Genomic DNA, 19,055 nt, shown 5'->3' with positions numbered 1-19,055 from the left:
ACTATAAATAGCTGTCTTTGACCTCCAAAGTTATATTGGGATCAGAGAAAAAAAGTGACTGAGCGGGGATTACTGACAGATGAGCAAGAGAAAGGGGAGGGACAGAAGAGTTGAAACTAGAACGCATTTTGACTGAGTTGGGGCTGTATTCTTTCTTTGGCCAGTTAACCTCTCATTCAGTTAGTCGGCAAGCCAAGCCATCAGTCAGCAGGGATGGGTGATCCAGCAACCCTGTCCGATACCACCATCCCTCCAGTGGCCACGATGACCCAAACAGTGATAGCTGGGGAAATACAAGGTGAAGAAAGCTTTGGTTCAATGGCGACAAGTGAGCTGAGAAGGACAAGTGTTTGGATGTGTGTGGAGGTCATTGTGTGGGCCTAGTGGTTTGGTTGTGGGGTGAAGGGTGGAATGAAATTTAGGAAACAAGTTGACTTCTTGTGGATCTGAGAGCAGGTGAAGCCTCCTAAAGCTCAGTTTTTTGTCCAGGAGCCATTATCTGAAGTGTTTTAGCTTTGTGTCTTGCTAGCTCAGTGGGTGTTTTGCCGTAGTGTATAATAGGGATGTGTTTTAGCAAATAACAGGTGATACGATATCACCATACAAAGAGTCATTCAGTATATTGCTATAGTAAAATTGTTGGCTTGGTGATACAGTACATTGCACCCTTTATGCCCGTTTCATTGCTCTGTTCTTTATATTATGTATGAACAATATTGTAGTCCACAGTATTTGAATTTAAATTTGTAATAAAAAAGTTGTTTTAATTTGTTAAGTTACATTTAAGTGAGCTAGGTGGTTTAAATAGTTTAACTTTAATTAATGCATGTTGTAAATAAACTTTTTATAAGCTTTTGCCCACATGGGTTAATGCAACATGCTATATTTGTTATTGTTATTCTGCTTAGCTATGCTTAGTATTTAGTGGCTATAGTAATAAATGCTTGTTTTCAGAGTTAGTACTGTATCTCTGTTGTAGAAAGGTATATTTAAATATACACTATATGTAATTACTTTGAACTATGCTCTTTTAGAATGTCATTGAGTTTGGCTTAACACCATGTAGCTGGCTGCAACACCTGTTCATTTCCTTTGCCACTATTTTTTTCCCATCATCCATTGTGGGATGCCATCACAGCCCAGGAATAGCTTCTTGGATGTGGTTTATTTTTCTGTTTCTATCTCCTCTACTCCTTTCTCTGGAGCTAGTTCTGAGAAGTTAGTGCAGGCACAGCCTTTGTAATATGATGCTTAACAGATTTTTGAAGCTCAAGTGTGAAATATAACATCCCATATTATCTTAATGTTCTGTTCGGACTGTATATAGGTTCTTTCTTTTCTTAGATTCATCTTTTGGAGAAAGGGATAGAAAGGGTCATAAAAAATGAAAGATTAAAACGCATTCCTGTAAAAGTTAAACCAACCAAGCTCAGCCTGCTTTTAATCAGGTTCACTGTGGCAACTAAGGCGCTTCTTATTGCTGTGGGCTCCAAATAGTAGTGTACCTGAGTTAGCAAGGCCGAGGCTGTGGGGGGCGCAGCAGAGCTTTCCTTCCGTGGAAGCATCTTTCAAGGCTGCTACAACAAGCTAACCGCTACTTTGTTTTACCTGGCAGCCAGTTGCTGCTCAAGTAGAAAAGACCAACTTAAATCTTTTTAAATTAGTTCCTTAGGACAGGTATAAATTAAGTAATAAAAGTATATATTCAACTTTTGATCACAGCACAAAATATTTCAATGTGTCTCAATTTAATGTACCCTAATATCCCTAGTTTTTTCATGTCTCTTTTTGATTGGCTTAAAGATCCCGTCCTCCCTGGCCCTCTAGCTACTTAAAGGATAACTTTGGGATTTTTCAACCTAGACCCTATTTTCCCATGTGTTTGTGTGCAAGTGACAAGTGACACTGTGGCAGCCATGCTACTTTACCTTATGCGCGCTGTTGTTGTCTGTAACCAAGCCTTTCTCATGGAGAAGTTGTTGCAGGAAGAAGGAGAGAGGAGTGAGATAAGACGAGGAGGGAGAGAGGATCTTCAGCCATGACAATTTGATAGCACTGAGCAGCGCTTTCTGTACTCCAACACAACAAAAGGCACTTCTCCCTCGTCGTCTTCACTCATTCCGCTCTCCTTCTCCCTGCAACAACTACAGTCTCGTGCGGGACTTCTCCATGAGCGAGACTTGGTTACAGACAACAACAGAGAGCATAAGGTAAAGTAGCATGGCTGCCACAGTGTTGTCAGACACTTATTATAACGATCTGAGCCTGTTAGTAGCAAAAACAAGCGCTTTTAGTGGCTGTATATGGGCGTATGCGCGGTGCCCCACTTACTTACAGTGTATCTCATACAAGGAAAATTAGGGTCCAGGTTGAAAAATCCCGAAGTTATCCTTTAACAAAGACTGCACTTTCCACTATCGGCACCTGACCTGTCGGTTGAAGCATTTAGTTGGGTCTAAAACCAGCGTAGAATGAGGTTAGCTTACTTGCAGATTGATGTTACCCTGATCAGTATTTACTAAAAGTAATACATCTATGGCATGTGTGTGAGTGATGCAGTTGTCTTAAATATTTTGCTCTTCTTTTCCCTAGACCCAACTTTTTATTACATACATGTACAGCATGACTTTCAGTGTGTTAAAGGGGATCACTCTAAGGAAATGTGTCAGAACCACAATAGAGCAAGTCAATCATTTACTGTGTTTGTGTTGCAGATGGTACTAAAGCCCAATCAGCCAATAAGAATGGGAAGAAGGCAGATTCTGGGTCCAGCAGCAGCGGCAGCTTCTTCACCTGGTTCATTGTGCTCGCTCTGCTGGGTGTCTGGACATCTGTAGCTGTGGTGTACTTCGACCTTGTAGACTATCAGGGAGTCCTTGGTAAGTATATGGTGCAAAACGCATACATTTGACTTAATGAGTAGCTTTATGTATTCTTTTCTTCTATAGTCTTTCCACAGTCTCGCACTTTGCTGGAGGTGACTAGTTTGGCTTTTATTACCACTTGCTTTTATATCCGAATACACCCACCTCTGTTCATGAAATAAACTTCAACCTGGAGTAAGATCCGTTCAAACCACAATATTTAACATTGTATGAACACTTTGCGTCAGAATAGCAGTCATTACCAACCTGACATGGACCTGATTCAATCCTGCGACCATCTTCTTCTTTCTTTTAACTGTAACTGAAAATTAGTATGCAAATCAGCCACCAACAGGCTGAAGATAAGAGTCAGTGAAATCAGGGTCATCAGTTAATATAAATGAACAGCAGATCTTGTGCTGCCCAGTTTACTGATTATGCTTCATCATTTCGGCTAACTTAAGCTAGATCTTTGCGATAAAATGATAGCAACGTGTACCAGTAGTTTCACTTGGTCTGCTCCATTTCAGTGAACCTGGCCACTGTCAAACATGTAACAGCTATGATCAGGAAAGCTGGAGTGTAATCCGTCAGCCAGCATCATTAAACATTTAACTGACACCTGACAAAAGACACAATGGGCCTCATGCAGCAACAGTCAACAACTTAAATTTCTCTTAAATTTTCTGTTAAGAGAAAAAATAAGAAGTCAATGCCGGATGCACCAAACGTTATTAACCATCCCAGTCTGTTCTTACCCAGGAGAGCTGAATGATGAATCTCAAACTGGAGGAGCATGGTTTATCTTTTGTAATTGGCATAGGTAACGCCCCTTAAACACCATTTAAGGGCAGGTGCATGTTGTGCCGAGTGCAAATCGGGCACAAGGAGAAGAAGAAATGCCACCGAAACAAGGTAGTAGTAGGAAGAAGAACTACAGCAGTTGCGAAATCAAAGTACTTTTAAATCAACTTAAAGTAATAATCTGGAAGATTTTCATTTAAATAAATGTCTGTTGAGTCACAAATTAGGTTACACAAGGGTGATTGAGCCTATGGCAAATCAAGAGTTAGCACCATGACAAAGGGAGCCAACCCTGGATGTCTGGGTAAATTCGGACATGTGCGGCCGTAATTCCCTTGTATCACCATTTGTTGCCTGCGTTACAGGTACATCAAAAATGCAGCAATGGCAAAATAATTGTGATGCTGTGAATGCTGTTAGCCGAGGGACGCAAAAAAAAGTGGTTTGATATGAAGATGGCATCTGAAACTGCTCAGCAGCCATTCATCTGTCTCATATTTAAATTTAGATTTCTATGATGCATTTTTTATGTTTCTCAATTTTAAAACTTATATTTCCGCGCAATAGTGGAGAGCACTCTCACAAGATAAGAATAAAAACCTCTGGTTTTCACAGTCCACAAATTGTTTTTCCAATCGTAAAATTTTGTCTTGTGTAAGAGAAGAGCAAAAATAAGAAAACATTGGTGAATCCCGAGACCAATGGGTAAGAACAAAATACAAAAAAATGTCCCTTCTTGTATGAGGCCCATTGTCAGCCTACACGGTAAAAGCCAGGGTACCTTCTGATAATAACCAGCATTCTGTAACAATGTTCAACTGATTTTTAGTCGGCCTGAAAGATATTCATTAGTTTTCTTGCTTATCAATCTCCTTTGACTTGTTTGTTTTTATATGACACTTGGTAGGGGGGGGTAAATGCCCCTCTTGCTGCAAAAATTTAGCAGCTGATCTGTCTGCTGGCTAAGGTTACTGTCCAATGGTGTGTAGTGTCAGCCGGTGATGCAACCCAGGCCTACAACAATGTGGTACTGCGGACCCACTTAAATGTATTAAATGAAATAATGCATTTAAGTCCATCCAGAAAAATCACCTCTGCTCCTTAACATTGTACCTAATAATGGGGCATGCTACAAGTGAAACGCAAACAGCCACAAATCCCACGTGTGTTCCCTACATGGCCCATAAACAGCTCATCATACCAATTTCTAATTTCTTGGAGTTGCTCCAAGGGATACACTGCAGGCAATCATTTAGCAGGAGGAGATTCCACCAATTCCCTTAATAAAAAAAAGCCATGCTTTATGGAAGTGGTCATCAACAGATGTTGCAGACTGGCTAAGTTCCCAAATTACACAAGTCTACTTATTGTTTAGCGATCCAAATGTCCACTTAATTTAACACAAAATAGATATTGTAAGACTGTGGCTATATTACCAGTGAGCTAACTAAGGACAATCATTATTATGCATGCATGTACAGGTAATAAGGTGTGTGTTCATTAGTTGCCTTTGTTGGGAAAGCATTAGTTATAATCCCTGCATGCCACATCAGGTGCTACAGAGATCTCTACCAGGTGAGTTACTGGAGCCTACAGAACATGATTTATTTTTTCCTTTACAAATCTGACCAACTAGGGCAATTGGTACTATACGATCAAAAGAAACGTGTATGTATGAAATTAGCCTTGCTGTCCTTTCTGTTAACCACATGTTTTTTCTAAACTCTGATTGCATTTGATTTGACTCGAACAGAAGAGATGAGCCTGATATTCACAAAACAGAACTTCCCCATAGTTTTTGCCTTTCAAAGATTTTTTGACACAGTTAAGCTTTCCGTTAGCACCAAGGCTAGTTCTGCAGAATAAGGTACCTTCTTACCGGAGGACCAACAGTTTGAATCCGACTGGTAATTGAAGAAACGGAGATTGTCATAAAATGCCAGGCTTTGCCTAAGTCAGCCTTGATGGAATATCCCCTCTGGCGTGTTTATCCGACCATCGACATGTTGCATATCAACAACAGTGTGGGGTTAGAAAATGACAGCTGACAGACAGAAAATTAATTTATCAAGGCGTCCTTTTAATTTAAAGTAAGGGGCTAAATTTACAATTAAGTTTTTCTCACCCGTTTTCTTTCTGGGTGTTTATCTACAATTCTCAAGATAATCTGGATTTTTCAGTTCTCACCCAGCCCAAGACATCTCAAGCAAGCATTGCTTTTTTTGTTCCGTGGCATGCGGATCAAAATGTAAACTGCAACTACCCCTGCTGCGTTTATGCACTGTACTGTTAAATGCATGTCTGTCTTTTGATCACAGTATACTGTCACTAATCTGCACTTGTAATGATAAATGTTGAACAATCTTCTCAGAAATACTCAATTAATTAATATATCTATTATGAATCTGTTCTGTTTTTGTTTCTTTATCTTTCTAATGTTTAAATTTGTGTGTTTTGTGTTTGTCTTGTTTGCATGCAGACAAGGCTAAGGGCCTACAAATTAACCTGTCTGAGGCCTTGCAAGGTAAAAATCACAAGGAATATTTGTCTTACATCCTGTATTAACATAAATGATTGTTATCTTGACAGTTAAAAATAACTTTTCTATACACAATCTTCTCAGAGCCCTGAATCTAAAATCATTATTTAGCAATGGATACTCCGAGTGGGAACCTCACCCAGATTTAAGCCATTCTTTTCTTCAGCAGACTGGACTGTTTTTTCAATTTAACCTTTATTTAAATACAAATACTACAATCAACAGACCACAAACTTAATATTAACACACTGAAACTGTAATTTTTAAGAAATGGAATACTTGGTACATTGTTTAGAGTCAGGGCTCTTGTCTATCCTTGTTCCCATCCCATCCATGTGGCCCATTTGCCTGTTGCTGGCAGACAAAAACCCAACAGCTCTGGTAATTGTATTCTAAACTAAATAAAACAAAAATTAGACTTAATAACAGAAAAATACTTACAAGTATGTTTTGGGAAAGCTCCTCTGTGTTTTTTTAACTCTCAGAAAAAATCTTTGTAGCCAGAATTGATCTTGAGTTTTTTTCTAGCCAGTCTAGTCTTTCTTAAATGTCCATGACTTCTGTCAATTCTTGTTTAACCCACCGAACTCTCTCTTTCCCCTGTTTTTTGGACATTTGACCAATTTGTTTCATTTAACATGTTTTTGTGTGTAAATGACAAGTAAAAATTGGTCCATGGCTGCAACACATTCCCAGCTGGAGCCCTGTCAAACAACAAATGTGCTTATTTTATGCCACTAACAGGCTAAGATTGTGGTTCCTTTTTTAATCCCTACAAAGAGGGAACCTTTTGTTAAGATACTTTATAAACCAGAAATGGAGGTGACATCGTCGTGTTGAAAGCCACTAGACGCCATTGACCGCTGTTTATGGATTTAAAAAAAAATCATACTCTTCAACAAAGAGGTCCATCTCTGTTTTGCATAATGTTGTTCACACTTAACATTCTGAGTAGAGGTCCTCACGGGTCCAACATTTCTGCTCGAACCCAAAGAGACCTGGAAATGTGCAACCCAGAACTGAACCGGACAAGTCTTTTTATTTGAAAGCTGGGACCCGTGCAGAACCGAGAAATGTCGGACCCGAGCCGGGCCGGGCAAAAAAGAACCGATCAGCACCGACTTCACAGTTGATTGCTATTAACAAGTTGCTGTTATTCAGCTGTCAAAACAAACCTTTTTGTCCTACCTAATGTGCCATAGCCTTCTCCCCTGAGCCTGGCCGTGCATGTAATCCATCCTTCGCCACGAAAGTTCATAAAACGCTTCCAGGTTTTCTATTATCCATGTCGTGTTGATAAAAACAGCAGTGCTAACCCACTGGTTATTTCAGATTAAAAGTCCACTTGCTGTCATGCAGACAATAGCACGGCTCGTTTAGAAGCTGCTAGGTTCACCTCATTTTCTGCTTTATTTTTTCACATCAGCGAGGAAGCGACGCATCACACAACTCGTTGTTGCTCTTTCTTCCGTTTTTTTCCACTTAAACTTGCAACAATTTTATCATTCGGATTAGAAAGTGCGGGAAATACATTTTACACACACACACGCACACACGCACACACACACACACGCACCTCAAGATGACCAGCGCTTTCTAATCACAGCCAGGTCTCCCTGGATCCACTCTGGTATTAAACATAATGCTGAACAGACCCAGAAGCGGGGGTTTATAGAACGGACCCGTTTGCCCACGTAGTACGTGGACCCGAACCCATCCGTGTCCTTGGGTTCCGGTGGCCCCGTGAAGACTTCTAATTGTGAGCCTGGCAGTGGCAAAAATGAGCACTTTTAGTGGACTACTGATTGGGCCTGCACAATTTGCGATTACTAGAATATATTGCTGTTATGATATAGAGTGTGATAAATAAAGTGCAGAATAGCTAATAGTCTTAGTTTCTATCTGTTGCTCTGCAAACTTTTTTTTTTCACCACTGAATTGACACCAATCTCTCTGAGCGTAGCTAATGCTTACCTTGGGCTTTAAATGATCGCATCCCATTATACCAGGGCTCCATTCAATAGTTAAAATGTTCGCATTCTTGGTGAGAAAGCATGACTTGTTTAAATAAAATACTTTACATTTTTCGCAATGAGAAAGAAATGCAGACTTTTGTGATGTAATTGCGATTGACTACAGAGCCCATTTGCCCTAAAAACTTATGTTGAAGCCATAACAGCAATGTTGGTTTACTACAAGTCGGCTACACATGAAAACATGTTAACGGGCCCAGTAATTAATAAAGCTTATTGTAACCTGCCCATTTAAAGTCCTTTCACTCATTTCAAGACATTTACACACTATAATTATATGGTAATAAGTGACAAATCTCCTGAAGCTTGTTGCATTTCTTTAAAGTGTCTGTCTGTCTATGTTGAACAATGCATGTAAATGTACAGTGATAAATGTGTCTTTAGCGCTCTGAGAAAAAACACTAAGCCTACATGTGTTTGTTGCTGCTGTAGGTAAACTGGTGGCATACGATACAGATGGAGATGGTGATTTTGATGTCGAGGATGCTAAAGTTCTGCTAGGCAAGTTGATTTATCTCTAATTTACCGCTAATGTCAGTGTTGATTATCAGTGTCTTGCAGAAGGTAAAACAAAGGGAATTTATTTGAGTATTTTCACTTTATTATTGACATGGTCTCTTCCTGATCATAAGTCAGAACGGATTTATACTGAGAAGACTTGACACTTCTGCAGGCCACTGATGTCACAGAATCATGAGTGTGTTTTTTTCTTTTTGATAATTACATTTAATGGCAATTTGGGTTTCTTTTGCATGATTTACAATTGTACAGGTGAACTGTGTTTCCCACAGATGACAGTGTTACTGTGGTGTCTCTTTGTCTAAACTTGGTGTCTAAAAGAATTGACAGAATACATAATCCTGTTTCTAGTAAGCTATTAAGTTACCATTATAATTTGTAATTCTCCACCTTGATTTAGTGTTCAATCACAAACTGAATCAAGTCAGATTTATTCTTTATTGTCCTCTATAGAGGAAGCTTGGTTTGACAGTCTACACAAATCAGAACATTCAAAACAAGGTATTAATAGACAGAACATAACAAAAAAAAAAAACCCTTTAATCTGCTCACCTTGCGTTTCTCCTCCCCTCATATGTGTCCGTTTGGGACACTTCATTAGAATGCAGTTTTATTTCAGTAGGCAGAAACTGCCTTATTAGGCCTACATTAACAGGAGAGGTCAGACCACATTCAATACATTTACAGGACGGACTTAGTAAGAGATGTTCAAATACCATTCTTTCCTTTCGATACCAATTGTGATATTTGAATTTGCTGAGTATCTGATGCAGAGTACAGACACAATACCAGTAAGGGGCAGTAAAGATCAGCTCTGTACTACCCACATGGTATGAATGTGATGTGACTGGTATTGTTTTTAACATGAAGCTGCTTTTATTTGTTGATTTTTACCGGTTTCATTACCAGATCAATTTGCTTTAAGGGGAGGAAACCTCTGATCCAATTTAAAACCCAACACAAAAATAGGAGTCCTAGCCTCTAAACAAGAGGACTCATAACTGTTAGCAGCTTGGCTTGCAGTCCCTCTGGATGTGTTGTCTGCTTCCGTCATGACATAAAACTGGAAATCAATTCTTCTTTGCTGATTTACAACAGTAGTTACAGACTGCAGCCATAATACATCTGTTGTGGCAGTACAGTGCATCTTGCTTTGTTGACCACTGTTTTTGAGTGGTGAAGATTTGATTTGCGATGTAACAAGATTAGCATTCAAAGCTAAAAATGTACAGTTCCGGATTGGTACATAGGCTGGCGAATATGTGTTTAGTTAGTAAAGAAGGTATCTCTGATGGTTCTGATTTTGTGTTGTTTGGATGTAACTCTTGGCTGATTCAACAGGAATGCAGTACTTTACTCTGACTTGTGTCAGGGATCACCCACACTACACAGTCTAGTTCAGGAAAGCAAACCAACGTCTTGTGCCTTGCTTTTAACAAGCTAACATAAGTTCGTAGCCTCAGAATGGGCAACTGTGGTTATAGACATAATTGTTTTTCTTAAGCTTAGATTGCTATGGCAAGTTAGGCTGCACACCTAACCTGCTACAGAGGAAGTTCTATTCAGGTTTTTGGATTTAAATCCGTAGTTAAACGGCTCATCTTTCACTAACTTGTTTAGTACTCAAAGAGAATGTTGTCACTAACTTGTTTAGTACTCAAAGAGAATGATGTTAGTAAAGCGTTACAATCTCAGCTGAGCTCATTTGTCAGTTTGCGATGCAGAAAATCTTCCTCTTCAACGGACCGAGCATAGAGACATAATCAAAACTAGCTACTGTGTTGATAATACCTCAAGCAGAGACCAGAGTGTAACTTTTCTACTATAATAGATGTGGCAGTATGTCCCTTCGTACACCCACAGTTCATATGATGTAGAAGGACACTCTCCCTTTTACATTGCAGGCTGCATGGTTCACTATCCAATGGCAGACTTTATTCATTACACACATCATTCTCTTTATATTTTGTCTTCATGACTTTATATTCAGCTCATGGATTTTAGCTTCGGTATTTGGCACTCTATAAGAACTTAATGTAAAAAAAGACATTTGCATAATATAAAGATGGTATTTTTTAATTTGATATTTTCTAATGCATTGCAATAATAAATGGCAATGCAACCACATGGTCAAATTGAAACTACTCCCAGGACTGAACCCCTACCTCTGAGGATTTTGAAAGGCAAATGAGACTTGACAGTTCAATATGAAGCTTTGACCATTTGTTACTCTGTTCAGTTCAGGGCTGCAGTGCCGCCCCTTGATAACATTGCCGGCCTGCCCGCTGGCCCCCCGTCCTCACAAGTGTGGGCTTGGGGGGAAAAAGAAAGAAAAAAGTAAAACTCATACGTCCACATTTCAGGATTTTTGATTCCAATTGTATCTGCATTCTGCACAAAGGGAGTATGATTTTAAAAAGTGATCGATCTGGCTTAACTATATAGCCAGAGGCTAACTTGAGCCAATGGGCAAGTAATAATCATGGATTTTCATAAGTGCCGGCTGATTAGTCACCTAATTATAGCTAGCTGCTTTTTTTCTTGATTCTAATAAAATAGTTTTGGCTAACAAGTTGAGACTTGCTTTTCCTCTACATTTTAGAAGCACTCGCCTCTGCTTTAAATCAAAACGAGCATGAGACAGATGCCTGTCTGTTACAATCTTGTCAATGTCAATGCTGGTGTTAACCTCACTCCCGATACTGTGAGTGTGGGGAGGTGGGGGTGCTCAGCTGAGAGCAGAGAGCGCATTTTGCGGCGAGCAGACTTCAGTGTTTGATCGATATTAGCAATAGTATTGAAAACTTTCTGATGCCCTTATAAAGCCAACATTGTGCTTTTACAGCGGAGAAATCTATAAGATGCATTACAAGTAGTAGTAAAAAACCCTAGGCTACAGTACTGCCTAATTGTATGCCTGTTACGCACTGTAAAAGTCCCTAAACGCGAGCAGAACGGGAATACGAAGGCATTTAATTCACTGAGTCACAGCGATGCGAGTAGAGGAAGGCTTCACATGGCCTGCGAGTGCTCAAAACACGTACAGTGAACTTATATTGGGAGAGAAGGCAGGGTCGGTTGTTACAGTGGCAGTAAAAAAACACAACACAAAGTAGAGTGCTATGCATATGCCAGCTTGTAGTAACTGACAACATATAGAAAAAAAATTAACTGTTGTAGCCTTTTATTAAAAGTCATTTATTATAAGTTCATTAAACAGCTTTCGTATGAGTTATTTTGTACCAAACTTAATGGCAGTACTTTACTGTTTAGAAATGGGTTAGCAAAATCACAAAAATATATAGTAATACATATCAGTGTATATGACAGAAAAGTGCCATTAAAATGTGCCAGAAGCCAAGAAATTTGGGCTTATACGGCTTGTGGATAGCCCTGCATAATCTGAACAAAATTGTCTGAATTACATGTATATATGGCTTTGGGTTTTGATTTTCTGTGGCCATCTCCGGCCACCCCATGAAAGACTCCTGGTGGCACCAGTGTACGGCCACACAATCTGTCTGCATGAGTCTGTTGTTTTACCTATAAGACACAATTTTCAGCTGAGCTATAGTTGGAGGCACCTCAACCTGACCTATAAAGAGTGTTGGGGAGACACTGATTTATTTATTTATTTTTTGCTTGAAACTCCAAAAATTCTTTTATTGACTACGATCCATGTTTATATTGGAGAGTCTATGGACAGAAATGTGTCGGTAGAAACTGAATTTGAATTATTTATATTTGAATTTGAATTGCTTAACATGAACAGTTGAAGTAAAAATTTAGTTTAGTTAATCACAAAATTTGAAATTCAATTTAAGTTTGAAACTGAATTTGAAGTTGTGTTTGACCATTTCCTTCACTACATGGAGCTTCTGGTAGCTACCAGAGCTAATGATAGCTAGGTAAATATTGTTATATCATTGGTAATAGTTATACTTTTACTTTTGGTGGCTACCGAGACCTGCCTGTGGATCTACTGGTAGCTACCAAGACCTGCCAGAGCTTCTGCTTCCTATTAAGCTATTAGTTAATGATAGCTAGTTTATTAGCTGTTTGCCCTACGGTAGCTTTACTCGGGTAGCTCTGGAGGACAGCTGCCACTGTAACGTGGAGCTAAAACCAACAGATTGCCATTGTGGTAGGGTGTCAACGACTAACTGCTGTTACAGGGGGCTGTCGGTGATTTCGGACAGTTCAGACCCACTGCACGCAACCAATTCGCCTACACTTGTGTCCGCCCAGCCTCGCTGGTCACTTTTTGGTGTGAAATATGGAGTCACAAGGTTTATTTCAGAAAAGTCTTTCGCCTGATTATGACATAACGAGGGAGAAAAGCTGTTAATAAGTGGGTCGCGTGAAGTGGGTCCATACCGTGGGGAGGCTCTGGAGCAGCAAGTCAGTAACACGGCAACCTGACAGTTTTAGCTCCCCGCAGAAGCAGCCCCCCGGAGCTTCGCCGAACAAAGCTGCCGTAGCGCAAACAGCGCTAATAATATAGCTATTACTAGGGATGGGCGGTAGGACCAAAACCGTATAAAGATATAGGATTTTTCATATCAATAACGATATATATCACAATATGGAATGCTTGCTGGATTATTTCTGGATAATCCTGTGTGAACTGATTACTTGACAAATAAAAAGGACTGAGTTTCCGCTTTCTGCACGTTAATGTCCATGTTAATAAACAGCGCCTCCCTCTAGGTTCATGGTTCGCTTCAACTGAATTTGAATTGTAAAAACTTTTCAGAATTTTCAGATAATCTGTATTCAATTTCAAATTATGTGATTCAAATTTTTTATTTAATTATTCAAGTTGAGCAATTCAAATATAAATAATTCAAATTCAGTTTCTACTGCCCATAGGAGATCGGCCAGCAGCAGCTTGGCATGCAGCACCTCCTGATGTCCAATGTCTGCAAAAGAGCTGAATCAGGGTTTTTATCAGTATCATGTTTGTTTATACCGGCTCCAGGTAAAAATGTTGTTCTCTGTAAGATTTACAGCCTCTTGCCATGCTTTGTGTACAATAATGCAGCTTAAAACGAAATTGCAGACTTCTCATTGATGGCATGAATCGTCCACTTTTAGTGGGCCATCATTTCTTCTATTACTGACATTTCTTGGATTTTGGGGTTAACAACACCCTTTTCAAGAAGTTCTTTTAGCTCTTCTAAAGCAATCGCAGTTTAATGGAAACAAAGCTTCAGTTTTCCTCTTGTTCTGTCTTAACTCTTGTCAATCATTCTAAGGCTGTCTCCATATGATGAGCTGTGTGAGCTGAACTCTGTTTGGGATCAGAGTCAGTGCAGAGAGCTTGGCTTAATGCTGTTAACTTTTGATTTTATAAACATAATTTATGTAAAATTATGCATTTGTTTGATATCATGTGTAGACAGCCTGACTTCAGTTGCTGATGATAAAGCCTGAGTAGTTCCCTAGCTGCTTAACCTACGCTTAAACTTCTCTTACCTTCTCCTCTTATTTCTTTCCCCTCTGCTCTCAACCCTTCATTTTTTCATTGCTTTTTTTTACTCCCATTTTATTCCACCTTTTCATTCTTCCTGCCTTTTTGAGTTTTTCCACTTCCTTTCCCGACATTGTCCATCTCCCTCACTTCCACACGTTGTGCTCCCAAACCCCCTCCCATCAACCCATGCCTCCATCCCTCCTTCCCTCTTGTTTGCGTAGGCCTGACCAGTAAGGGCGATGGTCAGGGTGAATCCGAGGTTCTGGATTGGTTAGAAGAAGTGGAGGAGAGCGGAACTGATTGGTTGAACGGTTTCTTCACTTTCCTATACGGTCTGATAAACCCCCTGGAGTCCTTGGAGGAGGAGGAGCACAGTAACAAAGGAGGAGTCCTGGAGGCACAGGTGGAGGACGAGGAGGAAGAGGATGAGGGAAGGGTCAGAAGAAGAGGAGCCAAAGATGATGGAACTCAGGGTCAGAAGATAGTTATTGTAGGCCTCCAAAACCAATAGCGTCAGACCAACGGCTTGATCCACATTTTCTTCAAATGCTTCAACATCCAACAGCCCAAGCTTAAGTGTTGGGGAAACTGTTCCTTCAGTATTTACTGCTTCCTTTGGCAGGTTTTGGCAACTTAACCAAGCCAGAAGCTTTCTCCTGTCTGACGATGTGTTGTGGGGCCAACCCATCCCAGGCTTTACCTTCTGGAATGCCCAAATACTCAAACATTAACAAACAAGCTCCCTTCTTGTATCAACAGAATCTTGACAGTGACGTCCTTTTGAACTTTTCCATTATGTGGATTCCTGTACTTGTATAGATATATTGACACGATACTCAGGAACACTTTTACAAGTACTCTCTTAAAACCTTTTGTAGAATCTTTTATAAACTTATTTTGGCATAAAACTGTTGGCAAAGCCAGCAACATTGAATAGCACACAATGCTGAGATAATCTGCACTTGGACAGCTGCTTTCACAACATTTTGTCATTTCCTATTGCTGCATGCCATAAAAATTGATAAGTAAAATATTTACTCTGCAGTCTTGGACTGTGCAGCATAAATGTTTACATTTTGAGTCCTCTGTTGAATTTAAGGCTGACGGTTAGTCTTGGACTGTAATTATATCTGGTATTAACATGCAATCTCTACCTAGATGAGAAAAAAGCCTAAAATGCTCCCAAAACTAATTTCAATTGAATGCTACCCAAGGCGAATTATCAGAAGGCTCAGATTGGAAGTTAATCTTAACTGAACAGACAGTACTTCGATTAAGTAACATTATAATCAATATCTTCGAGACACATTCTCTATATTCTAAGAGGCTGGATATATCCAAAATGGCAATGGACACAGATGGAGACCTGTTCCTTTTTCTGACAAGGGTACAAAACAAGATTGACATCACATGAACCCCTGGGGCTGTGCAGACAGATATACTTTTGTTCAAAGAGGAAATGATATTTTCTGTGTCCATGTAGCTTCGAACACTGTGTGATGTCAATTTCAGTATCTGTCTGTTACTGCAAGCTTCTGCTTGGACTACAGATGTCCATGAGTAGTCAAAAATTCCTGGTTGAAAATGAAATTCTAATTTCACTTTCAGAAAGGCTGTCTAATCATGGGGTGGATTAGTAAGATGTCCACAATTCAAGAAGAAAATATTCCAACTGTATTATTCAGTGATGTCAGAGAACATGGCAAAAAACGAGTAGGCTTTAATTGCTATGAAATAAAATACAACATGCTTTTGTGTTCCTCATTCTAGGTAGGTTGAAATTAAGAGCTTAATTAAGAGCAGATATCCAAACATCAGTTTTTTTGTTGTCATTTCAAACTGCTTAAAGTTAGTATCTTTAGCTGACTTGCTATGAGCTGGTTGGCTATTGAAAAGATGACGTGCCTTACGTTCTACAACAATTCAATGTGACTTTATAAGCGAAGTGACAGGTGACACCATCAGCATAGCGACTTGACTCAGCGACTTAAGAGCTGAGTTAAGGCCCCTTCATTTATTTGGTGTAGGAACTTTGAAAAAACACTCACAATGTTAACGAAACCCTGAATTTTATACATTTATTTCTGTTTTGGAATGCTATCCTTGGTTTTAAAGTTTATGCCATTTTTATCATCCAGTACCACGATTCTGTCTGCATTTCCATCTCATTATTGAAGCCATGCTCAAGTGCGACGGTATGAGCTGACAAAGTGTGAACATTCCGTTTTTGCAGCCATCAGTTCTAGAATAAACAGAATTGTAAGTCCATGTCCACATAATTTAATCTTCACAGTATCAGTAAGCACAGTACATAAGTCTACTGCTTAGTTGCCTACATATAACTTCAGCGTCTCAGTCATAGATGTGGTGCTCAGCTTGTGAGTATGCCATATTGCTTTCATGTTGGACATGTCTCACTCCCAGACTAGCAGATTGAAATCAGATTAAATTGCAGGCACACTCTGGATAGAGAGAACACTTATATCGGGTGTGAAAGCAAAGCCCAGTTAACAGATTTCAACATCCAGGTAATGTTTCAATTTAATAATACCACGTGGAAATGGGCTCTTTAACTCCATAAAAATGCCACTAGGGTTGCCTTTATTTTTACTTTCTTTAAATTTATGTACATATTGAACCAAGCTGGTGCTCTCCTAAGGTTCTTGTGTATTCTGCATTAATCAAGCTTTATATGTTTTTGTTTGTTCTTGAGCCGACCTATTGTTTGGAAACTGTACTTATTACTGTACATGTTCCATTTGTATCATTTTCTCTAAAGCATAATACAGATGTCTTACAGCCTACAGTATTTGTCTGCCATGAATCCTAGTTTCAGGTTTGTGACCATACCCCGTGCAAACAGTTTTTATTGCTTTCTTTTTTTGTGTCTTGCATAAGAGCAGAGAGAGAAGTGCACTGTAAAATAAAGGTGTGATGCTTGCGTTCAGTGTCACCAGTTGTTGTGATGAGTGATTCGGAGGAGAGGCATGTTTAATACATCATGCTGGAATCTACTTATTGTTGCCACAGGCTGACATGACTGAAACCAACTACAGGTCTATTTTCTCGCAAATGTATCCAGGATGTGTTTCTTTGTTAGCTGCTTTGCAATGAATGAAAGCTGTTTTGAATGCATGGATGACACCTGATTTGAAAACAGGCTCTTCCTGCTCTGGAGTGAAGACTCCAGCTTCAGTTGTAAGAAGAATGAATCCATGTGACACTGTTAAAGCACAAAACTTTACCAGAAAAACAATATTGTTCATCCCCATCTTTCAGTATATCTGAGCTTATAGAGTATATTGAACTCCATTTAGCCCAAATATATGTACAACTACGGTGGCCCTGAAGTGCAAATCAAAACGGCAAAACAGAAAACACGACGGCAAATCACAAAACACAACGGCAAATCACAAAACACGACGGCAAATCAGAAAAAACGACGGCAAAACAGAACAACGGCATTAACCAAACCGGAAAAGGTAGGTACCCTCGGGCGACATGAAAGTCACTGTTTGGTCTGCCCTTTGAACTGGAAGGACATGGTTAACATGTTATGAAAATATGAGCGCCACCAGTGACAACGTACTGCTATTAAGGTTTACTTTGATACAGGACATAGATATGACGTGATCCTGGATATGCTGTCGACAAATCACAACATAAACATGAGTCTGCGTACGCTGAAGACGCGTTTAAAAGAAGCACTGTTGTCCTTCCTGTTCAAAGGAAGGACCAGTCCAATCAGCGACGATTCATGTTGCTCGAGGGTACCTAACTTTTCCGGTTTGGTTAATGCCGTTGTGTTTTCTGATTTGCCGTTGTGATTTGCACTTCAGGGCCACCGTATACAACTTCTAAGTTTCACCAAATTGTAGAGACCATCATTTCTCTAGCATCATTGTATACATAGTTAGTGTGCTGTTTAACATCAAATCCATCTAAAATAGCACCACCAGCTCAAGTTACTCAAGCAGTGTGATACAAAGCCATACTGCTTACATTTGCTGATAGCTGATACAAATGAAATAGTGATTCTAAAGAACTATAAGTGAATCATACCATATTCTTGCCTTGGGTTGCATGTGGTATTGTAAATGTTTCTTTTCATTAAGCTCACATTGCATGCTTTTTAACTTATGTCACCCCTATATAGGGACATGCATATATGGGTTTGTTTGTGCTCATTAATATTGGCCAAGCAGAAAGGAGTACATGAAGAGAGATGAGGAAGAATAAACAGAGGTCCCACATATCTGTCGGGATCAGTATTTGAAATCTCTGCACTGAACCAGAAACCCAGTAATTTATCTTATGTCATAGTTTCCAGACACTTCACAGATTCAGACTAGTGTCCTCCCATCCTTCAAAGGTCAGGTTAAAAAATAGCTCACATATGAATTTGACTCACTGCTGAGCTGTTGGTGGACATATTGGCCTTTTTAATGCTAACCTTCAATTCTCCTGACCTGTGGTAACTTGTAAAACTCAGCAGCCGTTGCTATAACAGAATAAATCATCTGCTTTGGGAGCAGGAGAAGACGTCCTTTCCATTTATGTTTACTCCGGTTAACTGCCATCTTGGATGATGCTTTTGTGTGTTTTTTACTGTGTGTCTCAAGTCCAACCAAAGCTCAGTGCCTAGATTCGGCAGACAGAGGGAAAGTAGCAGTAGCAAACCATAGTTGGTCTACTCTACAATGTGGTGCTGTGGTTACCTCATCAATGGGAAGGCTATGACTTGTTGATTATTCCAAGGCCATATGAACATGTTCACAGTATACAAATTAGTATTTGTTGTTCAGTACAGCTAAAGCTAT

At 39.6% G+C, this 19,055-nt stretch overlaps 1 protein-coding gene across 1 annotated transcript in view; it reads left to right on the top strand.

Annotated features, from left to right (window-relative positions):
* Window positions 1–19,055, top strand: part of asph (aspartate beta-hydroxylase) — a 44,376-nt gene that overhangs the window by 7,089 nt on the left and 18,232 nt on the right. The window contains exons 2-4 of the mRNA XM_069684206.1: window positions 2,715–2,879; window positions 6,148–6,192; window positions 8,673–8,737. Coding sequence (XP_069540307.1) covers window positions 2,715–2,879; window positions 6,148–6,192; window positions 8,673–8,737 — 275 coding nt within the window. The remainder of the gene's footprint in view (window positions 1–2,714; window positions 2,880–6,147; window positions 6,193–8,672; window positions 8,738–19,055) is intronic.

Source organism: Semicossyphus pulcher, unplaced genomic scaffold (assembly GCF_022749685.1).
Source record: "Semicossyphus pulcher isolate SPU_LCO1_2020_fin unplaced genomic scaffold, fSemPul1.0.p SCAF_7, whole genome shotgun sequence".
Taxonomy (NCBI): domain Eukaryota; kingdom Metazoa; phylum Chordata; class Actinopteri; order Labriformes; family Labridae; genus Semicossyphus; species Semicossyphus pulcher.
Note: the sequence above shows the minus strand (reverse complement) of the source record. Positions and strands in the feature narration are given on the sequence as shown.